Consider the following 21,249-nt stretch of genomic DNA (forward strand, 5'->3'; position numbering starts at 1 on the left):
AATATTAAACATTTATACTTAAAAAATACTTTACTACAAATCTAAGCATATCCACAAGTTTTAGAATGCAATTAACATCAATCTATAGATTTCCATTCATTTTAGAAATCTATACTGAAGTTAATCATATTTAAATAACTTAGTCAAAGTTAGCTGATGTGCAGTGCTTCTATAGTTTAACTAGATAGGCCAGAATACCAAATTGTCAATGCTGCAACTGTTAGATAGAATTTTTAGCTCATTACTTTTTACATATTTAAAAAACTGTAGGAAAAATAAGAACTTACACCATGTTTGTCAGCTAGGTAGTCAAAGAGCATTCGACCATCCCTGTAATAATAATCATCATTGTAAAATCAAAACTACTGTTTTACAAATTAAACTGATCACCACTTAACATACAAGTATAACTACCAAGCACTATGGTACTGAACTAAGTTTAACTTCTTTATAACCACTATCAATTTTCTGTATTTTACTTTTTCCTAAACAATGTATTTCCTTGTCACTGCATGGAAGCCTGAACAGAGGCAACTGATTATATTAGAAAAATACAGCCAACTATTCACAAGTGAATAGAAGATATTTCCTAATCCTCTGAAATGAGTTACCTTTAAGTATCTCATATTCTTTATTCTTACCCGTAATATTAGTAATAAAGAGTTTCAAATGTTTTTAAAAGGTACAGCTAATGTAAAAAAAAATTCCAAAACAAACATGCAAGTCATATAGCCCTTCCTACTAAGAGGGTAATGCTTACTACTTACTCAAGTAAATCTATATGAATTCAGTGGGAGATGCAAACAAACAGTAAATAGGGACTCAAAAGAAACTCCCAAAGTAGAAAGATCAAATTTATATTGAATGGAGAATTTTAGAAAGGTTACTTTAAGACATTAAAAAAAGCATTTGAAAGACAAATTGAAGAAGGTGTTTAATAACAATTGCATTAACATCCTTTGTTAAACATTCTTCTTATATCCTCAGATTAAGATGACCCAATATGGTCATAATTATTGTATGAGTGAATCTATCATATACTATTAAAAAAATACAAAATGCTTTCCCAGGAATTCACAAAAGCAGGAGTATAAAATAGGACTAGAGGTGAAAATATTCCATAACTACCTCTGCAAGACTACTTCAGTCAGCAATTCTATTTGTCCCTTGCAGGTTTTATTGTTAACAAGTTTTGTTGTTAACCACTAATATGGTACAAAAACTGTTAAAACCTTTTCTGAAACGGAAGTGTAATAAGTCAGGCCAGAATCTGCATAACCTAAAGAAAAAATATCACTGTGTCTATAGTTGCAGCCAGTGAATTAATATCTCCTTGCTGCTACTATACATGGACAGGACTTCTTCTCTTTCACTCCTTCCCTAAATCATAGAATGAAAAAGTTAAATTGTTGTCTTAAGAATAGCCAAACCTGTATCATAGACCTTTTTATGCTACGGACGTACAAAATCAGTTATTCTAGAACAATTGAGAAGGTTTCTGAAAAATTCTCCTTTCAAATGACCTGACAGCCATTCTTTATCTCAGCCCATAGGCGAATTTTCAGAAAAAATAGTTGTTTTGGACTGTTTCCTTTGTAAGGTGTCAGATGGAATGGGGAATGTTACAATTTGCTTCCACAAGTGAACATCACCACACAATATTTCCATTTTCTGTAGTCCTTTGCATGTACTGGGCTCTTTTTAATCTTTCTGTTCTGCAAAAATAAGAGATGCATGTGGGAGATGCAAGCAAAGAATAATAAGTTTTGCTTAAATGAAGAATTATGATACAGCTACCAAACCTATTTTAAATGTTTTTCAACACTTCATAGCGACAGCAATTCAGAAACAAAGAAAAGAATTGCACTCAGGCTTTCAGACTGCTAGAGAACTTGTGATCTCCACAGGAGTGAGACTGCTCCACAGAATTTCTAACCAGGGCAAGAAAAGGGCACACTGTGGGAGTTCAAAGTTTTGATGGCAGAACTAGTGTTTCTGGACTCTGTGAAACCCAGTAATTTTAGTTTTTAACCTAGAAGCTTCTGTTGCAAACCTGACAAAAGGTAACCTTTGCTCCTGTCCAGATACTTTGAAAACAAAAAAAAGTTTTAAAATAATATTAAATTTAGTATCTAAAAAGAGGCAGCAGTGAATTAGTTTTACTAATACATTAAATGTATCATATAATATATAATCACTTTTTAAATTACCGATTCTAAAAATATGTACTACCTTAACAATATACACTGTCATTACACAGGATAGACAATGCAAGTAAATTAAAACTCTTGTAAGTAACATTAAAAAAATTTTCTGACTACTGTTTAGCAATTTTGATGTTATATTACTGTCCACTTAAGCTTAAAACATCTAAAATTTGTTTGCCTCAATTAAGCCATGTTTTAAACCTTTAAAATGTATTTAGTGACAACAAAATGTAAGTTATTAAAATTAATTGTACAGGAGAGTACTAAAGAAAAAGTATGCTTAAGTATGCTTGGCCTCTTATCTTCAGAATGCAAACAAGTTATATGCATGTTTTAGTCTGAATATCCACACACAGAAATAGGCTTGCCACACCTTCTAATATTGCTAATCCCCACAGCTCCTTGTGCTCATCATTCACATTTGAAAGAAATCAGTGTGCATCAAAGTACAACTACTATTCAGATAGGGCATCCTCCTTTGAACAATTCATACAGTTTCTTATTCAATAAATGAACAGACTTCATTTAGAAATCGTGTAAGCAAAGTGCAGTAAGTAGTATGTGGCAAGTTAATTTTCTTTTCAATTACCATACAAAACGGAGAGCTACTTTAATCAGTGTTCTACAATTCTAAACCTATCAGGCCCACATTCTGTGATTTATAATTTTCAATATAAAACCGGCAGGAATCCTGAAAATTAATAGTTCAGGGTGACAGCTACAACTCCAGTCATGCTGAGTATGTTCAGATCCCGTTAAAGGGTGAAGCAGCCATCAAATCCAATATCTTCAAGTGAAAAATGAAAAAGAATCAGAAGGTAAACAAATATCTGTGCTGAGGATGGGAAGCTGTGGGTTACACCAAGCAGAGACCTACTACAGCAAATAACTTCAGCAAATATGTGCATGCACACACACAAAATTAAGGACTACTTTTTTTCAAAAAGATGCCAATTTATTTTAGTTTGAAAGAGATTTCTGTTAAACACTAAATGCTTCAGAAGAAAATGCAAAAAATCCCAGAGCAGGCATTCTCTCACAGAAGTAGAAAAGCATACAGTGGGAACCACCAGGTTAGTAAGACTAGGCTGGACTTTCCTGATGTGAATACATCATAAAAGGACCTTTACAGAATTAGCTCTCTAAGTGACATTCAAATTACCTAGGATACACAAGACTCCCTCCTTCAAAGGAAGTTTGAGAAGAGTCTACAGGCATTATAAAAACTATTAGAAACAGGATTCCCTTCAAGGTATCACAGATGTAGTGTGAAGCATCTTACAGAATCTCAATGCTCTCCCATCTCATGACACAATTATCAAAAATGTATACATCCAAGTAAAGAAGGAAGGAAAGATTTATTATGTACTATTACCAAGTGCTAACACTTATAGTACAGATTCAAAAGACAGAGGGTTTTTTTTATACAGTCTTGAAAAGTATAAGGTCCTTGACGAACTAGTGACAGCTCAAATTGGGACTCCTAGCCAGATATACCACAGGAAGCCTATCATAAGGTTTAGTGGCAAGCCACACAAAGTAGATTCAAACTCAACAGCAGATGTTTTAACTGAGAAATAGACATGCAAAGAATGCACAAGACCACAGGCTAAAGCAATGCCCCTGTCCACAGTGCCAGTTAGCACAAGCTATCTCCAATTTTTTTTTAAAAAGGACAAGCTGAAGTAAGAACATTTTAATGTAAATTTCCAGAAAAACCTCTGCAGGTTTTTTAGTTTACATGTTTTTCATTTATTTTTTAACTGATGTGGCAGCTGTAGAGAACTCCTTTACTCAGCAAAACAGGAACTAAGCAGCACAGCATAAACTCTTCTGCTGGAGCTTTCTGAAAAAGCAAGCGAGTGATAGCACACAACTACAGATATTTCTGCTAGCTGGATTGCAACAGATTCAACAATGTTCTTGCAAACGAATCTGTGCAGAAGGATGATTGTCTATATTGTGTGCTACAGCAAGGATTCTACTTCAGGAGCAAGGTTTTAAAAATTTAGTTCATATTTCCTTTCTGTTTTTTACTGGGGGTGTCTTTTTGAAGAGAGCAGATGTTAAACCATGTTCATTTTGTGGGGGACATCATTCTGGCAACTCTAAAGTTAGTGATAGTATTTTGTATCTGAGGCATTTAACGGCTCAAAATATTTCAAGATGCCAAGACCTATTAGTCAGCCATAAAAGTTATTTCACCATTCTGTCCCATCCATACCAATAACACTGCAAATAGAAGTTACTTTATTGCGATGATGTACTGCATTAAAAAAAAGGGACTGGAGGGATCCAGGCACTGACATTTCCTGATGCCCAATAATAAAACCTATTATACGGTTGGTTAATGTTGTAAATACTCATGCTGCTGATGCTTCTAAATGACTAGAGTAGCTATTTCAAACACCTATTTAGGGAACTGTGGGTAGCTTCCATCTGCAGGATCGTACCATATGAAAAGAAGTGGGAAACTTCCTGGGCTTTATGGAATGACTTCAAGGACCTTGCACCTAATTCTACCGCTTTTACCAGAACAACATATGAAAAAATATTGTGACACATCTTTTACTAAAGTTACTTTTAAAGGTGCACCAATGCATCAGTCCGATATCAGATCGATACAAACCTCAAGAAAACTGGCTGTATCGGATATCAACCTGATGGGGCTGATAATTTGACTGATAAATATCCAGGTTGCATGCAACTGCAGCACAGCACTCAAGCAGCAAGGAGCAGAGCTGGCAGTGTGGAGAGTTGCCTCTAGTTGGTCAGTCCATTGTGTTGGAAAGGGAGGGGGGGAGGAAAGGGGTATGAGGGAGGGGGGGCAGATCAACACCCCCTGAGGTGAGGGAGGGGGCAAGGGAAGGGGGACAGAGCCGCAGCTTGTGGTGGGAGAGACAGTTCCCACTGCTGCTTGCAACCCAAGAGGGCATGAGGGGGGTGCACCCCCACCCCTGGCACTGTATAGGGTGGGCTGCAGCCAGGGCTGCAAGGGACTCTTATTGGTAGGGGCTGGACTCAAAGTGGGTGCAGGCGGTGCTGGGGCATTGCTGCATCCACACTGAATTCACCACCGCTCTGGAAAGAGCCAGGGCTGCTCCAGGTGGCTGGGGATGACTGTCCTGGGAGCGGATTGGTGGCAAAATTTGGGGTGGATCCTGCATCCTCCCAGCACTGCTCATGCCCACTCCTAACCCAGCCCCTGCTGAGAAGAGCTCTGTGCAGGCCTGGATGCAGCCCGTCCCACGCAGATCTGGGGGGCACACGCCCCACATGCCCTCCTGGGGTGCAAGCCACCTCCACCCCCCCACCATGAGCCACAGCTCTGCCCCCTGCCCTTCCACCACACCCAACTTACCAGCTGGAGGCAGCTACATCAGAAATTGGATCGGTATTGCCTGATATGCCTCCTTAAATATCAGCTATCAGTATTGGCCTCAAAAATCTCTATCAGTGTACCAATAGAGTGCATTTACCTTTAACTTTTACTTCACTTTGACAGTTAACTTCTTAAAACACAGGCTCTTCCTCATTAAAGATGGAAGAATGAAGGGACAGTGATAATGGTAAGGAGAACAACATGAGGTGAAGGTCTATGAAACCAAAACCTAAATATCAGTATTCTGTACCAACAAAAGACAAAAAGATTCAGACTTTCACTGAAAATATGGATTATAAAATCTCCTTACATTAGCCCAATAATGAATTCGTGAACATTGATTTCTACAGTGTTTAAGAGGAGGCAGGGGGGAGCGGGAAATAATTACCTAGTGGACTGCATTTGTCTTGTAGTTTCTGGATCTTCAAACATCTTGACAATAGGTTCAGTTTCTAACTGAAGCTGTTTCAGCTGTGCAACAACAGTTGTTCTCTTTTCACGCAAAGCTGGACAAATGAAGAGAGAGTTTAATGTAATGTTAAAAACTAACACTGGAGTAAACAAGCTATAGTTATTAGATGTAATTAAATGCTGCGTACAGTAGCACGCTTGTTTACTCAGTTAAGACGCATGAACTGACATTTTAAAACCGATTTGCTTATTAAAAAAAAGTCACTGTAACCATTGGTTCTTTTCTTGAAGAAACACTGCTACCTTACTTCCCAGTGGTCTATGATTACAGACTGGAAGAGTTTTATAACATAGTTGTAGACAACTTAAGAAATGTAATCTCTCACAAAAGAAAACAAAAGGGAGGGTTTGGACAGGTACATTCATTCCCCAAAGTTGCAAATGTAAAAAGCAGTACAAGAAACAGAAGAGATATTAAAGGGGACTGGAATAGTTACAAGTTAAAACTGAAACTGTAGGGTAAAAAAATCTGAAGTAGATTTTTATTTTTCCTCAGAAGAATGTGAAATCCAGTAGCACACTTATCATATACTCTCGCATACAACATGCCCCCAATTAAGACCCATACCTTGTTTTTGAAAGGCAGAAAGAAGCAGGTCAGGGAAAGAGATTTTTCCTTGAAAACTAAGTAAATCTGTTTCCCTGGTACTTTCCCAAAGAAAACACAAGCAGCTGCAGTAGAGGAGGGCATCAAAACATCCTAGTTGCTCTGTTAGTCTCTTAGCTGAAGGGCTGTTGCTTGAGCCAAACTACTCAACCCACTTAAGCCGAGGTGGGTGGGCAGCCACCTATATCTTCCAGATCAACTGAAAGCCTGGTCCAAGCCTCTACCTCAGCACCTGGTGCTGGGCTCCACTTTAGAAATGAAGCATGGCCAAGTCAGAGAAGCTTCTAAAGCTCAAGCCTCTGCCAGGACTGATGTCCTAATGTCTGCAGCCAGCAGTTAGACTACCCCACATGTCCACAGAGCTGCCCTCTGTACATAAGGGTAGCATTACTTTTCTTTTCCTCAGCAGATGTCCATTCTGCAGAAACTGCTATTACTGTATTTTCTCACTTGAAACATGAACGTCCACCTTCAGCAACTGAGTTTTTTAAAGGTGTGTGTTGTATATGAGAAAATACTGCATTCAAAGGACGAGATGAAAAGACAAACCAGAAACTTACAGAAAATATATCCAGAAAGAATCCAAAGCTGGATCAATTACACCTAAAACATTACAAACAGAATTGTCTGGTCTTCTAGAAACTCCTCTGTTGGGAGTTTTCACAACCTCCTTGCATAAAACTACTCTAAAATTACCTATGCTTACACATGGAAAGATTTTCCTAACAACTAACCAAATTCCCCCTTTGGTGAAACTTAAGGCAATTTCAACTTTTCCTCTCTGAATTATACATGGGAACAATTTATTCACTGCTTCTTATTCTCCTTCATTTTCCCTTATAAATCCTGCTTTTTAAACTTCTCACCGATTTGTCCACATCTTTATTGAAGTGTGATACTCAAAACTGGACACAGTATTCTGAGCTGAGGCCTTCCCAGTTTTAAGGAGAAGGGAATTATTACTTTGCACCTGACCTGACAGTGCCATTGATATAGAGAATGGAATTTACCTTTCTTTGCAACACTATAAAACATTTACTTCTGTTCAGTCTATGATCTATGATAAATCCCTAAATCCTTTCCTGCAGAACTGCCATCCAGTCACTACCTATTTTGTAGTTGTGCAGTTCATTATTCCTACTTAAATGCAGTAATGTTGTACTCATTGAACTGCCTACTATTTATTTCAGATTACTGTATTCCAAGACGAGTCTCTCCCCCTGTTTAACAAGGGGGAGGAAAGTTCCTCATCTTAGAATCAAGTACAAGGGTACTAGGAGGGCAAACAAAAATAAAAATATAGCTTAATTTTGTGACAATTGAAGAAAAAAGGTAAAGTTGGCCTTACTCTGTTATTAGCTTCCCTTTTCCACTGAGTATTAAACCAACTCCCCTTCCTTGGTGTTTCCCTTACTACCATTATCCTAATTATTGCTATTTAGATTTATATCCTACTCTATCCAGATACAGAATATTTTCTTATTACAACTCTAGCATTTTATTTCTCGGGCTTTCTGACTTTGACACTGCATGCTCATGCTTTGCTTTGTAATCTAACCAAATTCTTACTTTTGGTAGGATCAGTTTTAGAGCTTTGGAAGATTTTGCCTCACTGGTCTCCTAGTATACTTTTCTGTTTTTCTCCCAGCATGAAAAAATGATATTTATAAGCAGCCTAATATGCAGGAATCACTATTCTATAACAAGAAAGAAAGATTAGTGTTAATACCACAGCTTCGTAGAAAAGACAAAAAACTGTTTTACTTTACACAGGACCAAACTGTACACCAAGTGCTACCATGTGCAACAGAGCAGTGGTTCTCAACCTTTTTTGTACCAGGACCCACTTGTAAATATTAATGGCCAGTCCCAACCCAGTTCCCCTACCCTCACTCCCGACCTGCTGCCCCCTGCCCCAGCCCCACAGTGTGTAGGGGAGTTGGGGGGGGGAGGCGGCACAGGGGCAAGCAGCCCCTTGCAGGCTGGAACTCTTGACAGCCTGCAAGGGAAAAGCCATGGTTTCCCATGTTTTTCTCCTTTAAAGGAGAATTTATTTTTAAAATTTACTGATCCCTTTTTAAAGTTTGTTTGCAGCCCTTTCACATATTCCTGTGATCTAATTTTGGGTCATGACCCACAGGTTGAGAAATGCTGCAACAGAACAAGCATTTAAAACAGGAGCTTGAGTACCAGTGCTGTAGAAGAGAGAATGGCCAAAGTTTAAGTGATTTGAGTGTAAGGCTTTATAAAAATCAGATAACCATTGACCAGCCACACAGAGGGATGCCAATAAGGATATTCAGGAAATAAAGAAGGACTGAGTACTAAGCCACTCAACCACAGTACAGCATCTCATACAATCATTTTCAAGTGAACAGTCACACCACAAATTCAAAGATAAAGTCTAGTGGACAAAGACAGTAAGAGCCACTCAACCCCAACCTAAACCTGAGAATCACTTGCCTGATAGGAGACACTCCAATAAGGATGGGTTATTACCACCTTCAGGTGAATCTTGCATTTACAAAAATAAAAAGAAACCATTCCGTTAACTTACGGACTGTATGAAAATGTTTGTTCTGTGATTCATGTTGCTGAACCAATGCAAGTCAATGGTGGAGAAGATAATATCACTACTAAAGCTGGGCAAACATTTAAATAGTATCAAAAAATTCACTAGATCAGGCTATAACATTTCTTAAGAATCCCAACAGTTATTCATTTGATAAATGAAGCAACATCCATATACAAATCTTTACTGTAAATTATGATACATGACTGTGATTTACAAATATGATGACTCTCTCTGATAAAAACTGCATATATAAGAAGAATTAAGTAGATAAAAGAAAAGCACTTCACTCAGAACACATTTGGTCTTTTTCACAGACAAGGAAATGACTATTCCTGAACTCTGGATTCATTTACAGTTAAGCTTATTAAGGGCTGATTTAAATGAATACTTTAGTTCACAAAATTATTTCTGAAAATAGAGCTCAAGCATATTACCAAATAGACATCTCAACTATGTTAACAACAAATTATACGTTTTAGAAAAGGATATAGCTTTTGGGATGTATGAAATTGGTCTAGATTCTGTATGGAATGCAAAGAAGGATTTCTCAGTGTTCAACTTCATTCTTCAAGATACAAACTTTAAAAACTTTAATGAATTTTGCCTTGGCAAGACAAAATTCTTTATATTTAACAAAAAAATCATCATCTGACTAGTAATCTCCAGATCATTTAGAACTGTCTGGTATAGACTGAAGAAAAGTATAGAGGAGGTTGTCAAGTCAAGCATTCAAGTTAAGAACAGCTAGAATTACAGTTTCCCATGCGTCCTTAATTTTCCCAACCTTACACATTTGTATAGTCTTGCCCAACATCCCATAAAAAAAATCCGGGGCAGCGCCAGAAATAGAAAAAAGTGCACTGGTTGCCATTCTTACACACAAAAGCACTTTTTCTTTCCATTACCCTATTTGCTGCCCAGCTTGACCACTAAATGAAACATGTCGTGTAAACCAAGCTGAATGCTATCTTGTAAAAACAAAATTGTCACCTAACTTTTGAGTTGGACTTTACAATTTTAATGATCCCTAAATAGCTTTTGTAAGTAATTCAGATTGATATACCTTTGCACTAGATATTTATAAATACAGCTGATTTTGTTTATAACTACAATTTTTTCAACAGTAAATTCAAACATGCAGGCTGGCAGGACCATATAATCCCTTTTTTTGCAGAACACTAATACAGACTAAATGCACACTATGTCAAGGTGTCAACCATTCAAACCCTAGGAACTTCAGCCTCCCTTGGTTGTTCAAGGAGGTAGGAAAGGACAACATGCCTTGTTTATGCAGAGGCAACTGAAATCCCTTCCCTGTCAAGCAGTGTTTTGAGTAGCAGCAATGCCAACATCACAGTGCAATAAACATCAACGTTCAAGTTCTTTTTATCATCTCTTTCCTTGGCTGTTCACAGGTCAGAAGTTTTGAACTGCAATCCTCTCATAGTTTCAGAGTTGGAAGGGACCTGAGCAGATCATCTAGTCCGACCCCCTGCCATGGCAGGAAAGAGTACTTGGGTCAAATGACCCCAGCAAGGTGTTCATCTAGCCTCCTCTTAAAGACTCCCAGTGTAGGAGTCAACACCACTTCTCTTGGAAGTTGGTTCCATACCCTAGCCATCCTGACAGTGAAGTAGGGCCTCCTGATGTCTAGCCTGAATCTACCCTCTGCCAGATTGTGACCATTATTTCTAGTCACTCCTACTAATGCTTGGGGGAACAGGGATTCCGCCAATGCCTGCTGGTCCCCTCTGACTAGTTTGTAACAGGCCACTAGATCCCCCCTCAGCCTTCTCTTGTGGAGGCTGAACAGGTTCAGGTCCCATAACCTCTCCTTGTAGGGCCTGCCCTGCTGTCCCTTGATCATGCAGGTGGCCCTTCTCTGATCTCTCTCCATGTTGTCAACATCCCTCCTGAAGTGCTGCGCCCAGAACTGGAGGCAGTACTCCAACTGTGGCCTGACCAGTGTTGCAGAGAGGGGGAGTATCACCTCCTTGGACCTGCTCGAGATGCATCTGTGGATGCATGATAAGGTACAATTTGCCTTCCTGACCACGTCCCCACACTGTTGGCCCATGTTCATTTTGGCATCAATAATGACTTCAAGATCCTTTTCTGCCCCTGTAATGACGAGAAGGGAGTTCCCCAGCCTGTAAGTATGCTTCTGGTTCTTTCCCCCCAGGTGCAGTACCTTGCACTTGTCAATGTTGAATCCCATCCTGTTCTCATCCGCCCACCCCTGTAACCAGTCTTGGTCCGATTGCAGGCCTATTACTCCCTTCTAGCATGCCCACTTCCCCCCACATCTTAGTGTCACCTGCGAATTTGAACAGGGTGCTTTTTACCCCCTCGTCCAACTCGCTGATGAAGATGTTGAAGAGTGCAGGCCCGAAGACCGAGCCCTGCGGAACCCCACTGCCCACATCCTTCCAAGTCGAATAAGACCCGTCCACCACCACTCTCTGGGTGCGACCCTCCAGCCAGTGAGTGACGCATCTGACTGTGTAGGTGTCAATGTCACACTCTCCCCACTCCTACTTCCATAACTCTCTAATAATTGCCCCTTCTGTCACACCTTCTCTCCAGAAAATGTCCAAAGTAAGTGGAGGTGGAGTTGATGAGAATGGGAAAAATATTCAACAATGAGAAGAGAAAAGAAGTTGAATGTCCCCAAGGTAGATGAAGCAGAAATGAAGAAAGAAAAAGGAGGAATTCCAGGGGAAAGTTGAAGATAGAAGGAAAAACCTACATAGGAAGAAGCAGATTTGAGGGAAAAAATGAAGAGAATCACATCCAAGCAGAACTCAGAAAGAAGGTCCAATTAAAATTAATCGTTGGGAAAATTTCCCAGAAATGTGGACTGAGGTATGCAGAAATGGAGGCTTCATAAAGATACTTAAAAAAGAATAGATTCACTTGGTTATTCTACTTGCAGCCCTGGGACTCTACGTGAAAGGACATCTCACCTCTTTCCTTAGAATTAGTGACATTGTAGTTCTTTATGGGTTTTATAAGCAATACAGGAAACAAAAAAAATCTGAACCATAACTGGAGTGACAGTAAAAGTAGTAAGATACTAGAAAAACCCTGTCTGTATAAGGTTAAATGCTTTAAAGGAAGGCTTAAAATACCCACTAAGCATCCAAAAATGCTTTCTCTGTCCAAATATATATGCAAAGAATAGTTATTTAATTAATAAAATCGCAATATGAAAATTATGAGCAGAGACAGGGAGTTAGCTGTGTTAGTCTCAAGTTAGGCAGAAAGCAGGGTAGATATGCACATTACAGACAAAGTAAATGATATATATACACATATATACATACACACAGTATAACCTCATAAATCCAGATATCAAAAACCCGGAATCATCAAAAATCTGGTGCTTTTAAAAACTATACTCCACTGGGGATTAGCAGTGGCTGGCCCTGGAGCGGCAGCAGCAGAGGTGGAAGCTTGCACACAGCAGCTGCCGCTACCCCCTGCTCCCCCCCAGGGCTGGCTGCCGGTCTAGTTTCAAAAATCTGGAATTTTCACTTTTCCAGCAGGTGCTTAGTCCCAAGCATGCGGGATTCATGAGTTTATACTATATAACATAAGCTTTCATAAACTCAAGCTCACTTCATCAGATGCAGTGAATAGAGTAGAGTGAGTGACTTGAATACAAAAGGTGGGAAAGCAGAAGGGAGGAAATGGCGGACAGGTCAACCTGTGGCTCAGGAGTTGGTGCCATCGTGCAGGTTTTGGCTTCCTGGACCACGACCCACACTTCCTGACTTTTGGGATGCAATGGACTTCATCTCTCAGTGAAAGGTAAAAGTCTTTTTTCCAACAGGTTGGCTGATCTCCTACATCGGGCTTTAAACTAGCTCAGAAGGGGGATGGGGAGGCAGAAGAAGGAGAACATCAGGAACCTGCAATCCATGGGACGTCCAGCAGTACAGCACAGGTAAGCAATCAGCAGGTAAGCAATAAGCAGCCCACTGGACATCAGAGTTGGGGGGCAACGAAGGTGCCAGTCACAAGGCTCAAGTGACTATACACTAATGCTAGGAGCATGGGAAACAAGCAGGATGAACTAGCACTCCTGCCTGCAGAAAACACTTACAACTTAGTGGGGTTAACAGAAACCTGGTGGGACTATACCCACGAATGGGCAGTACACATTGAGGGTTGTAAGCTGTACAGAAAGAATAGAGTAGGGAGGAGAGGGGGAGGGGTTGTACTCTATGTCAAGGAGCATTATACTTCGACCCTTATCAAAACAGAATTAGAGGGGGAGAAAGTAGAAGGATTATGGGTTAGGATACATGGAGGTCAAGGGGAAATGGATTTGGTGATAGGGGTCTGCTACAGACCCCCACACCAAGGGGAAGAACTAGATTTGGAACTCCTGAGGTAGCTCTCGGAGACCATAAAGACTAGGGAAGTGGTAATCATGGGGGACCTAATCTACCCGACATCTGCTGGGAGACACAGACAGTAAATTCCTAATGGTCATGCAGGTTCCTATCCTGTGTGCAGGACCTCCACCTGACGCACTCCCCACTTTTGCTTCCATAAGGAGGTACATGGTCCCACCAGGGGGAATGCCTTACTGGACCTGGTATGGACAATGGGATGACACGGAAGGGGACCTACAGATCAGTGGTCACCTCGGGGACAGTGACCACCAAATAACAGAATTTACCATAAGGCATAGAGTGGGAAAGGTAACTAGTAGGGTGGAAGTGCTAGACTTCAGGAAGGCTGACTTCAGCAAGCTCATGCGTTTAGTTAATGACGCACTGCAGGGTAAGAGATTTGGCTAAGTGGGAGCCCAGGAAAGGTGGCTGTGCCTTAAGGAAGCGATCCTTTGGGAACAGAGGGAGACAATCCCGATGCAGGGGAAAAGGGGCCAAGAGGCTTTCTTGGCTAATCAGAGGAATCCAGAGCAGCCTAAGGGCAAAAAGCGGGGCATATAAGCAGTGGAAAAAGGGAGAAATTACTAAAGAGGAGTATGCCTCCTCAGCTTGTAGGTGTAGGGAGGCAGTTAGAAAGGCGAAAGCTACCATGGAGCTGAGGACGGCATCCCAAGTTAAGGATAACAAAAAGTTGTTTTTCAGATATATAGGGAGTAAAAGGAAGGCCCAGGGTGGTATAGGACCACTACTGAATGGGCAAAAGCAAATGGTGACAGACAGGGGGCACAAGGCTGAACTCCTCAATGAGTTCTTTGTCTCAGTGTTCCTAAACAAGGGGCAAAACAAGTCTCACAATGGGATCATAGCGAGACAACAGCAGAGGGCCAGACTACCAAGCGCTGACCCTGAGATGTTGCAGAGTCACTTGGAAGGACACGGTTTAAGTTGGCAGGCCCAGATGAGCTCCATCCAAGGGTACTGAAGGCACTGGCTGATGTCATTTCACAGCCACTGCAAGAATATTTGAGCACTCGTGCCGCAGGAGCCAGGTCCCGGAGAACTGGAAAAGGGCCAGTGTGGTCCCTATTTTCAAGAAGGGGAGGAAGGACGATCCAGGCAATTACAGACCAATCAATCTCACCTCCCTCTTGGGTAAAGTCTTTGAAAAGATTATTAAGGCTCATATATGCGAGAGCCCAGCAGGAAAAATTATGCTGAGGGGAAACCAGCACGGGTTCGTAGCAGGTAGATCATGTCTGACTAATCTAGTTTCTTTTTATGACCAGGTTACAAAACACCCCGACGCAGGACTAGGGGTAGATATTGTTTACTTAGACTTCAGGAAGGCCTTCAATATAGAATCCCATCCCAAACTGGTGAACAAATTAAGAGGCTATGACTTGGATGATTATACAGTCCAACGGGTAGCAAATTGGCTAGTGGGTCATACCCAGAGAGCTGTGGTGGACGGGTTGGTACCGACCTGGAAGGACACAGGCAGTGGGGTCCCACAGGGCTCGGTCCTTGGACTGATATTCGTCAATGTCTTCATCAGTGACTTGGATGAGGGAGTGAAGTATACTCTGCCCAAGTCTGCGGATGATACGAAACTGTGGGGAGAAGGGACAGATTGGAGGGCAGGGAACAACTACAGGCAGATCTGGACAGGTTGGACAAATGGGCAGAAAACAATAGAATGCAACTTAACAAGGAGAAATGCAAAGTGGTGCACCTAGGGAGGAAAAATGTCCAGCACACCTACTGCCTAGAAAATGACCTGCTTGCAGCATAGAAGAGGAAAGGGATCTCAGAGTCCTAGTGGGCTCCAAGATGAACATGAGGCATCAGTGTGACGAAGTCATCAGCAAAGCTAACTGCACTTTATCATGCATCAGCAGATACATGACAAACAGAACCAAGGAGGTGATACTTCCCCTCTATCAGGCACTGGTCTGACCACAGTTGGAATACTGCGTCCAGTTTTGGGCACCACACTTCAAGAGGGAGGTAGGTAACCTGGAGAGTGTCGCTCGTACAGTTAAGGGCTTGCAGGCCAAGCCCTACAAGGAGAGACTAGGGCACCTGGACCTCTTCAGAGACTAGGGCACCTGGACCTCTTCAGCCTCCGCAAGAGAAGGTGGAGAGGTGACTTTGTGGCTGCCTATAAATTCAACATGGGAGCGCAGAAGGCAATTGGTGAGGCTCTACTCACCAAGGCACCCCTGGGAGTTACAAGAAATAATGGCCATAAGCTAGCAGAGAGCAGATTTAGACTGGACATTAGGAAGAAATTCTTCACAGTTAGAGTGGCCAAAATCTGGAATGGGCTCCCAAGGGAGGTGGTGCTCTCCCCTACCCTGGGGGTCTTCAAGAGGAGGTTATAAAGGCATCTGGCTGGGGTCATCTGAACCCAGCACACTTTTCTGCCTATGCAGGGGATTGGATTCGATGATCTATTGAGGTCCCTTCCGACCCTAACGTCTGTGAATCTATGAATCTATGAACCTAGGGAGGTAGCAAACAAAGTGATCCTATGCTTGTCCTGTCACAACATCTAATCATCTTGAGTTCATGAAAGCTTACACTCTAACAGAACAAACTGTATGTAGTCTATAAGGTGCATATTTACTCAGCCTTCTTCAAAATGAAATTATGGCCAAATCAAATGCTTTAGTGTTACAGAAATAATGTCTTAATTTTAAACGTAAGAGCAAATACATTACAACAATATGGGAAAAAACATGAATTTTTATTCATTCAAGCAACAGCTTTAACCACGGCTGTGAAATCTACATACCAATGCACACAAAGCTTACCATGAGGAATCTCATCCGAGTACAGGTTTTTGTACACATCCATAGCAAAATCCACCATGTTGGTATCACTAAGAAGGTCCAATTTTCCTTGCAGTAATTCTTTTTCATTGTATATCTGAAGCAAGAAGAGTTAAAAGATTTCATGAAGATACACGGAATATCCTTTATATAAGAGTCATTTTTTTAAAGAGGCCTCTATTTATTTATTAATAAAGTTACAGACAACCAAATTTAAAGTCATGAACGTGAGAAGTGCCATAGCAAGTCAAACCAATAGTTTCTCTAGCTCAACATCTAGTCTCTGCTGTACCAACCTATATTCCACCCCTGATCACACAAGTCTCAGGGGATCTCAGCTGGTAGCTTCTACACAGAGCCATCAACATGGGCATGTATCTGGCACGTTTCATGGACATCCCCCAACACCTGCCCTTTCTGCTAACAGAGAGGGCCTGTGGTGCAGGCCAACCTTGAATGCGCCAAGTAACAGCCATCTTCCACCTCCTCTGGAACCTCCTGCTGAGGTTCTGGTTGCACTTCTCCCTCCACAGGTACAGGGATGTGATTCTCCCCCTCTATGCGGAACTGGTCAGACAGCAGCTGGAGTACTATGTCCAGTTCTGGACACTGCAGTTCAAGCAGGATGTGGACAACCTGAAGACAGTCCAAAGAAGAGCCACTTGCCTGATTACAGGCCTGCAGGGAAGGCCTTGTGAGGAAAGGCTAAGGGACCTTAACCTCTTCAGCCTCTCCAAGAGAAGGCTGAGAGGGGACCTTGTGACAGCGTACAAATTCATAAGGGGAGAGCAACATAAAGTAGACAACAACCTGTTCACCAGAGCACCCCCTGGAGCGACAAGGAACAATGGCCATAAGCTATTAGAGAGAAGGTTTAGGCTGGACATTAGGAAAAGGTTCTTCACAGGCAGGGTTGCCAGAATCTGGAATGGGCTCCCAATGGAGGTGGTGCTCGCCCCATCCTTGGGAGGTCTTCAGAAAGAGACTGGACAGGCATCTGGCTGGCATCACATGACCCCAGGGTTGGTGTTTCTTTTCTTGCCTGCCAGGGGCAGGGGATTGGACTAGAGGGCCTACTGAGGTCCCTTCTGACTCTATGAATCTATGCACCTTTTGGGCTGATACCAATGGATGATTTTTAATGAGCCATATCTGATCTGATATGGAGAGTGGCATCCAGCTGATAAGTCTGCTGTGGGGGACAGGGCGAGGAGAGTGGTGGGAAGAGGGGTGGGGGGGGCAGGTCGAGGCTCTCCCCGTGGTGAGGGAGGGAGTGGGGCTGGGGCAGGTGCCACATAGCTGGGGCAGAGCAGTGGACAGAGCTATGAATGGCTTGTCCAGGGGGCAACTCCTGCCACTGCACACACTGTTGGAGGGCATTCTGCATACAGGGTGAGGACGGGCTGCTGCTGTGGGTTGGGGCTGGAGACAGCGCTTAGCTTTTTTGTGGGGGGGGAGGGCCAGGGCTATGCTCAGGGTGTGCTGCACTGGGGCTGTGCATGCATGGGGCATTTATAGGTGGAATTATTGGCCACATCAGCCAAAAAAAGCTGACTGCCAGTGTTAATCCAATATGGGACTGATGTCTGACTGCCGGTGTCAATCCAATATGGGACTGATATATCAGTGCACCTCTAAACTTTTCTTTTATGTACTCCCCATCCATGGCCCCACCAAGTCCCGGGACCTCCTGAACAACCTGCTCCTGGCTCTAGCTAAGCTAGCCATGTAACAGATCAGGAAGGAGTCTCTGGCTGGGGGGAACCCAAGTGACTTTGGGATTGCCTTACCATCCATGTCTCCAGGCAGTTTCACTGGGTAGAGTCCACTGGCTCCCTGGACTTGAGGGTCAGTAGGTGCTGGCCAGCACGCTTACTTGGTGTCCCCCAGTAACCTGACCCACACTGATGTCTCTATATTCTCTTTAGTTGTCCCAAGTAATCAACTGTTCCCTGATTAAGGGAGGCTTATAGTTCCCTTGGTGGGCCTAGGCCAACATTTCTCTGGGCATAACAAAAAGGCCCATCTCCAACAGTGACAAAAGTGGAAGCTAGAGGGAGAACACTGAATTGGACGGATGTACAATAATTTGTACATCTATTACATTCTCTGACACCATTATTGATTTAAAGATCCCAAAGGAAACACCTCCAATTCTTCTGCTCAAAGCTATTACTAGATCTATCATCCATGCATTTCATAGAATCATGAAAAATTAGGATTGGAAGGGACCTCAGGAGGTCATCTAGTCCAACCCCCTGCTCAAAGCAGGACCACCCCCAACTAGATTATTCCAGCCAGGGCTTCATCAAGCCCAGTCTTAAAATCCTTCAAGGATGAAGATTCTACCACCTCTCTCCAGTGATTCACCACCCTCCTTGTGAGAAAGTTTTTCTTAATATCCAGCCTAAACCTCCCTTGCTGCAACTTGAGACCATTGCTCCTTGTTCTGTCACCTGCCACCACTGAGAATAGCCTAGCTTCATCCTCTTTTAAACCTCCCTTCAGGCAGTTAAAGGCTGCTATCAAATCCCCCCCTCACTTCTCTTATCCTGCCATCTATCGCTACCACCTGTAGCAATGAATTTCAGAAGTTAACTACCTGTTGTGTAAAGAAATACTTTCTCTTGGTAATTTTAAACCTGTCTTCTACTAGTTTCAGTGGGTGCCCCCTAGTTGTAGTATTCTGGGACTTGGTGAACAACAGTTCCCTGTTAACTTGATCCAGCACTTTCATGATTTTATTAATCTCTATCATACCCCTCCTCACCCATTTCCTTTCCAAACTGAAGAGTCCTAGCCTTCTTGATCTCTCCTGGTAAAGCAACTGCTTCATACTTCTGAACATTTTGGTGGCTCTTCTTTGTAACTTTACTAATTCTACTACATCCTTTTTGAGATGCAAGGACTAAAACTGTATAGTATTCAAAAACTGAGTGCACTGTGGATTTGTATAATAGTGTGCTGTGATGAATGTGTTCTCCATTTTTTTAAATCCCTTCCTTAATAATGTCTACCCTTTTATTTGGCTTTTTGTTACTGCTACACACTAAGCTAGTGTTTTTGGAGAACTATCTACAAGGATCTCTCTTTTCCAACTCACAACTAGTATAAAAACCAGCATTGTGTACATATAGCTGAGGTTATTTTTCCCTAGGTGCATTATCCTACACTTCCCAAAAAGCCCCTCAACTATTTTACCACTAGTGGCAGTGCATAATTTAGCTCTTTATTACCTTCCTTGTTGAAGCTGTAATGTTATAAGTGGTACTCAGTACAGTTAAATGATGACAAGCCTGTTTAACAAAAAATATTGGGCTAGACAGCCTTTAAAATTATATCTGGTCTGATAATTTGCCCTCAGTAAGTACCAACAGGCCAAAAAGTTGAACATTTTGAGGAGTCCAACAAGGAAAATTGTGAACTAATTTTAATTTGGAAGTAAAGGCATTTTTGGCTATAGAAGATGAGGACTTCCATAAACGTTAAGAAACCACCATTCAAGGACTAGCACGAGTAGGTTAAAACCTGCCCAATACTATAACACGCTCAAAAGAGTTGACTAGTCAATGAGACCATCCAGGGAAGTTGTATGGAGACCAGTAAACTTTGCAATCTTTAAAGCAACAATTTAACACAACAAGAAGTTAAACTGAGCTGACTGTCCAGTCACCAGGTGTTCGGTAGCTTTACTAACAGCAACTGGCTCTCAAGCTTTTTGTACTCAAGGTCCCTCCATAACTCTTGTGAACTGACTGCCACCCAACTGCAAAAACAAATGTACCAATTACCCCCCATCACTTCCTTGCCAAGGGTCCTGGCAAGGATATCATCCAGGCAAGGACAAGTGTGAGCCTGTTATTCATCTGCTTATCACCTCAGGGCACCCCCCAAAAAGAGGCACTGGCACGCCAGCATGCCCCAGCACCTGTAGCCTGAGTCATCAGCTTACAGCCACGCAGCACCCTACATTCTAGGGCACCCTACAGTCCCACGACGGAGTCTGTATCCCAAATCACCGCATCTCTAGAGGGGCCTGCTAGGAGCGACAGGCCCCCCCGGGGCCACGCGGCGGAAGGGAGGCAGGGCCAGGCTCCCAGAGCAGCTGGAAACGAAAGCCAGGGCCCGCGGAAGACGCGACCTTCCCAGCGGCGGGTGGAAGCCGCGCTACGGGTTTATTACAAACGGCCGCAGCAGCTTGGGGAAGAAGGGGCGGGAATTACCCCTCCCCCTCCGGCCCAATACCCACGAGGCCCTGCGGCCTTCGCTGCCTTTCCCGGCTGCCCCGCGGGCTGTGCCGCGTGTGCGGGGGGACGGGTCGACCCCAGACTCCCACGCCGCCATCTCACCTCCTTAACGGACAGGAACTCAAGCAGCGGGAAGACCAGGTGCCGGTCCAAGAAGTGCGCGATGCGGGTGGTCAGGTCGTATTCCGCCATCTTGCGAGGGAAAAGGCAAGACCGCCGCCGTGTGACGTAAAGACGCGCCGTCAGGGAGGGGTTAGGAGTGCGCGTGCGCACACGGGCGTCCAGCGCTAGCTAGGGGGCGGGGCCAGATGTGAGCATGCGCAACTGGGCGCCTGAGGGCAAAGGGGAGTGGCTTGTGTTGCCCTCAGCCTCCGTCCGCTCTGCTTTGCTCTGCTGTGCTGTGCTCTGGGGTTGGAGCGGGACGCGCACGTGGCGGGGGTGGGGGAGAGGCGGTACGCGCTCCTCCGCTGCGATTCAGGTGGTAATAATGTTGCCAAGCTTACGGTCATTATCCCGCGTGAAA

The 21,249-nt window shown here is 42.9% G+C and overlaps 1 protein-coding gene across 1 annotated transcript in view; it reads right to left on the reverse strand.

Moving 5' to 3' along the window:
• The window catches only part of EIF3E (eukaryotic translation initiation factor 3 subunit E), a 51,158-nt gene extending 30,171 nt beyond the window's left edge, over positions 1-20,987 (reverse strand). The window contains exons 1-4 of the mRNA XM_090040507.1: positions 20,829-20,987; positions 16,462-16,576; positions 5,978-6,095; positions 288-330 (exon numbers count right to left, since the gene is read on the reverse strand). Coding sequence (XP_089896633.1) covers positions 288-330; positions 5,978-6,095; positions 16,462-16,576; positions 20,829-20,918 — 366 coding nt within the window. The 5' untranslated portion in view covers positions 20,919-20,987. The remainder of the gene's footprint in view (positions 1-287; positions 331-5,977; positions 6,096-16,461; positions 16,577-20,828) is intronic.
• Between the last annotated feature and the right edge of the window lie 262 nt (positions 20,988-21,249).

Source organism: Crocodylus siamensis, chromosome 3, assembly GCF_052110815.1.
Source record: "Crocodylus siamensis isolate JL-2025a chromosome 3, ASM5211081v1, whole genome shotgun sequence".
NCBI classification, from domain to species: Eukaryota; Metazoa; Chordata; order Crocodylia; family Crocodylidae; genus Crocodylus; species Crocodylus siamensis.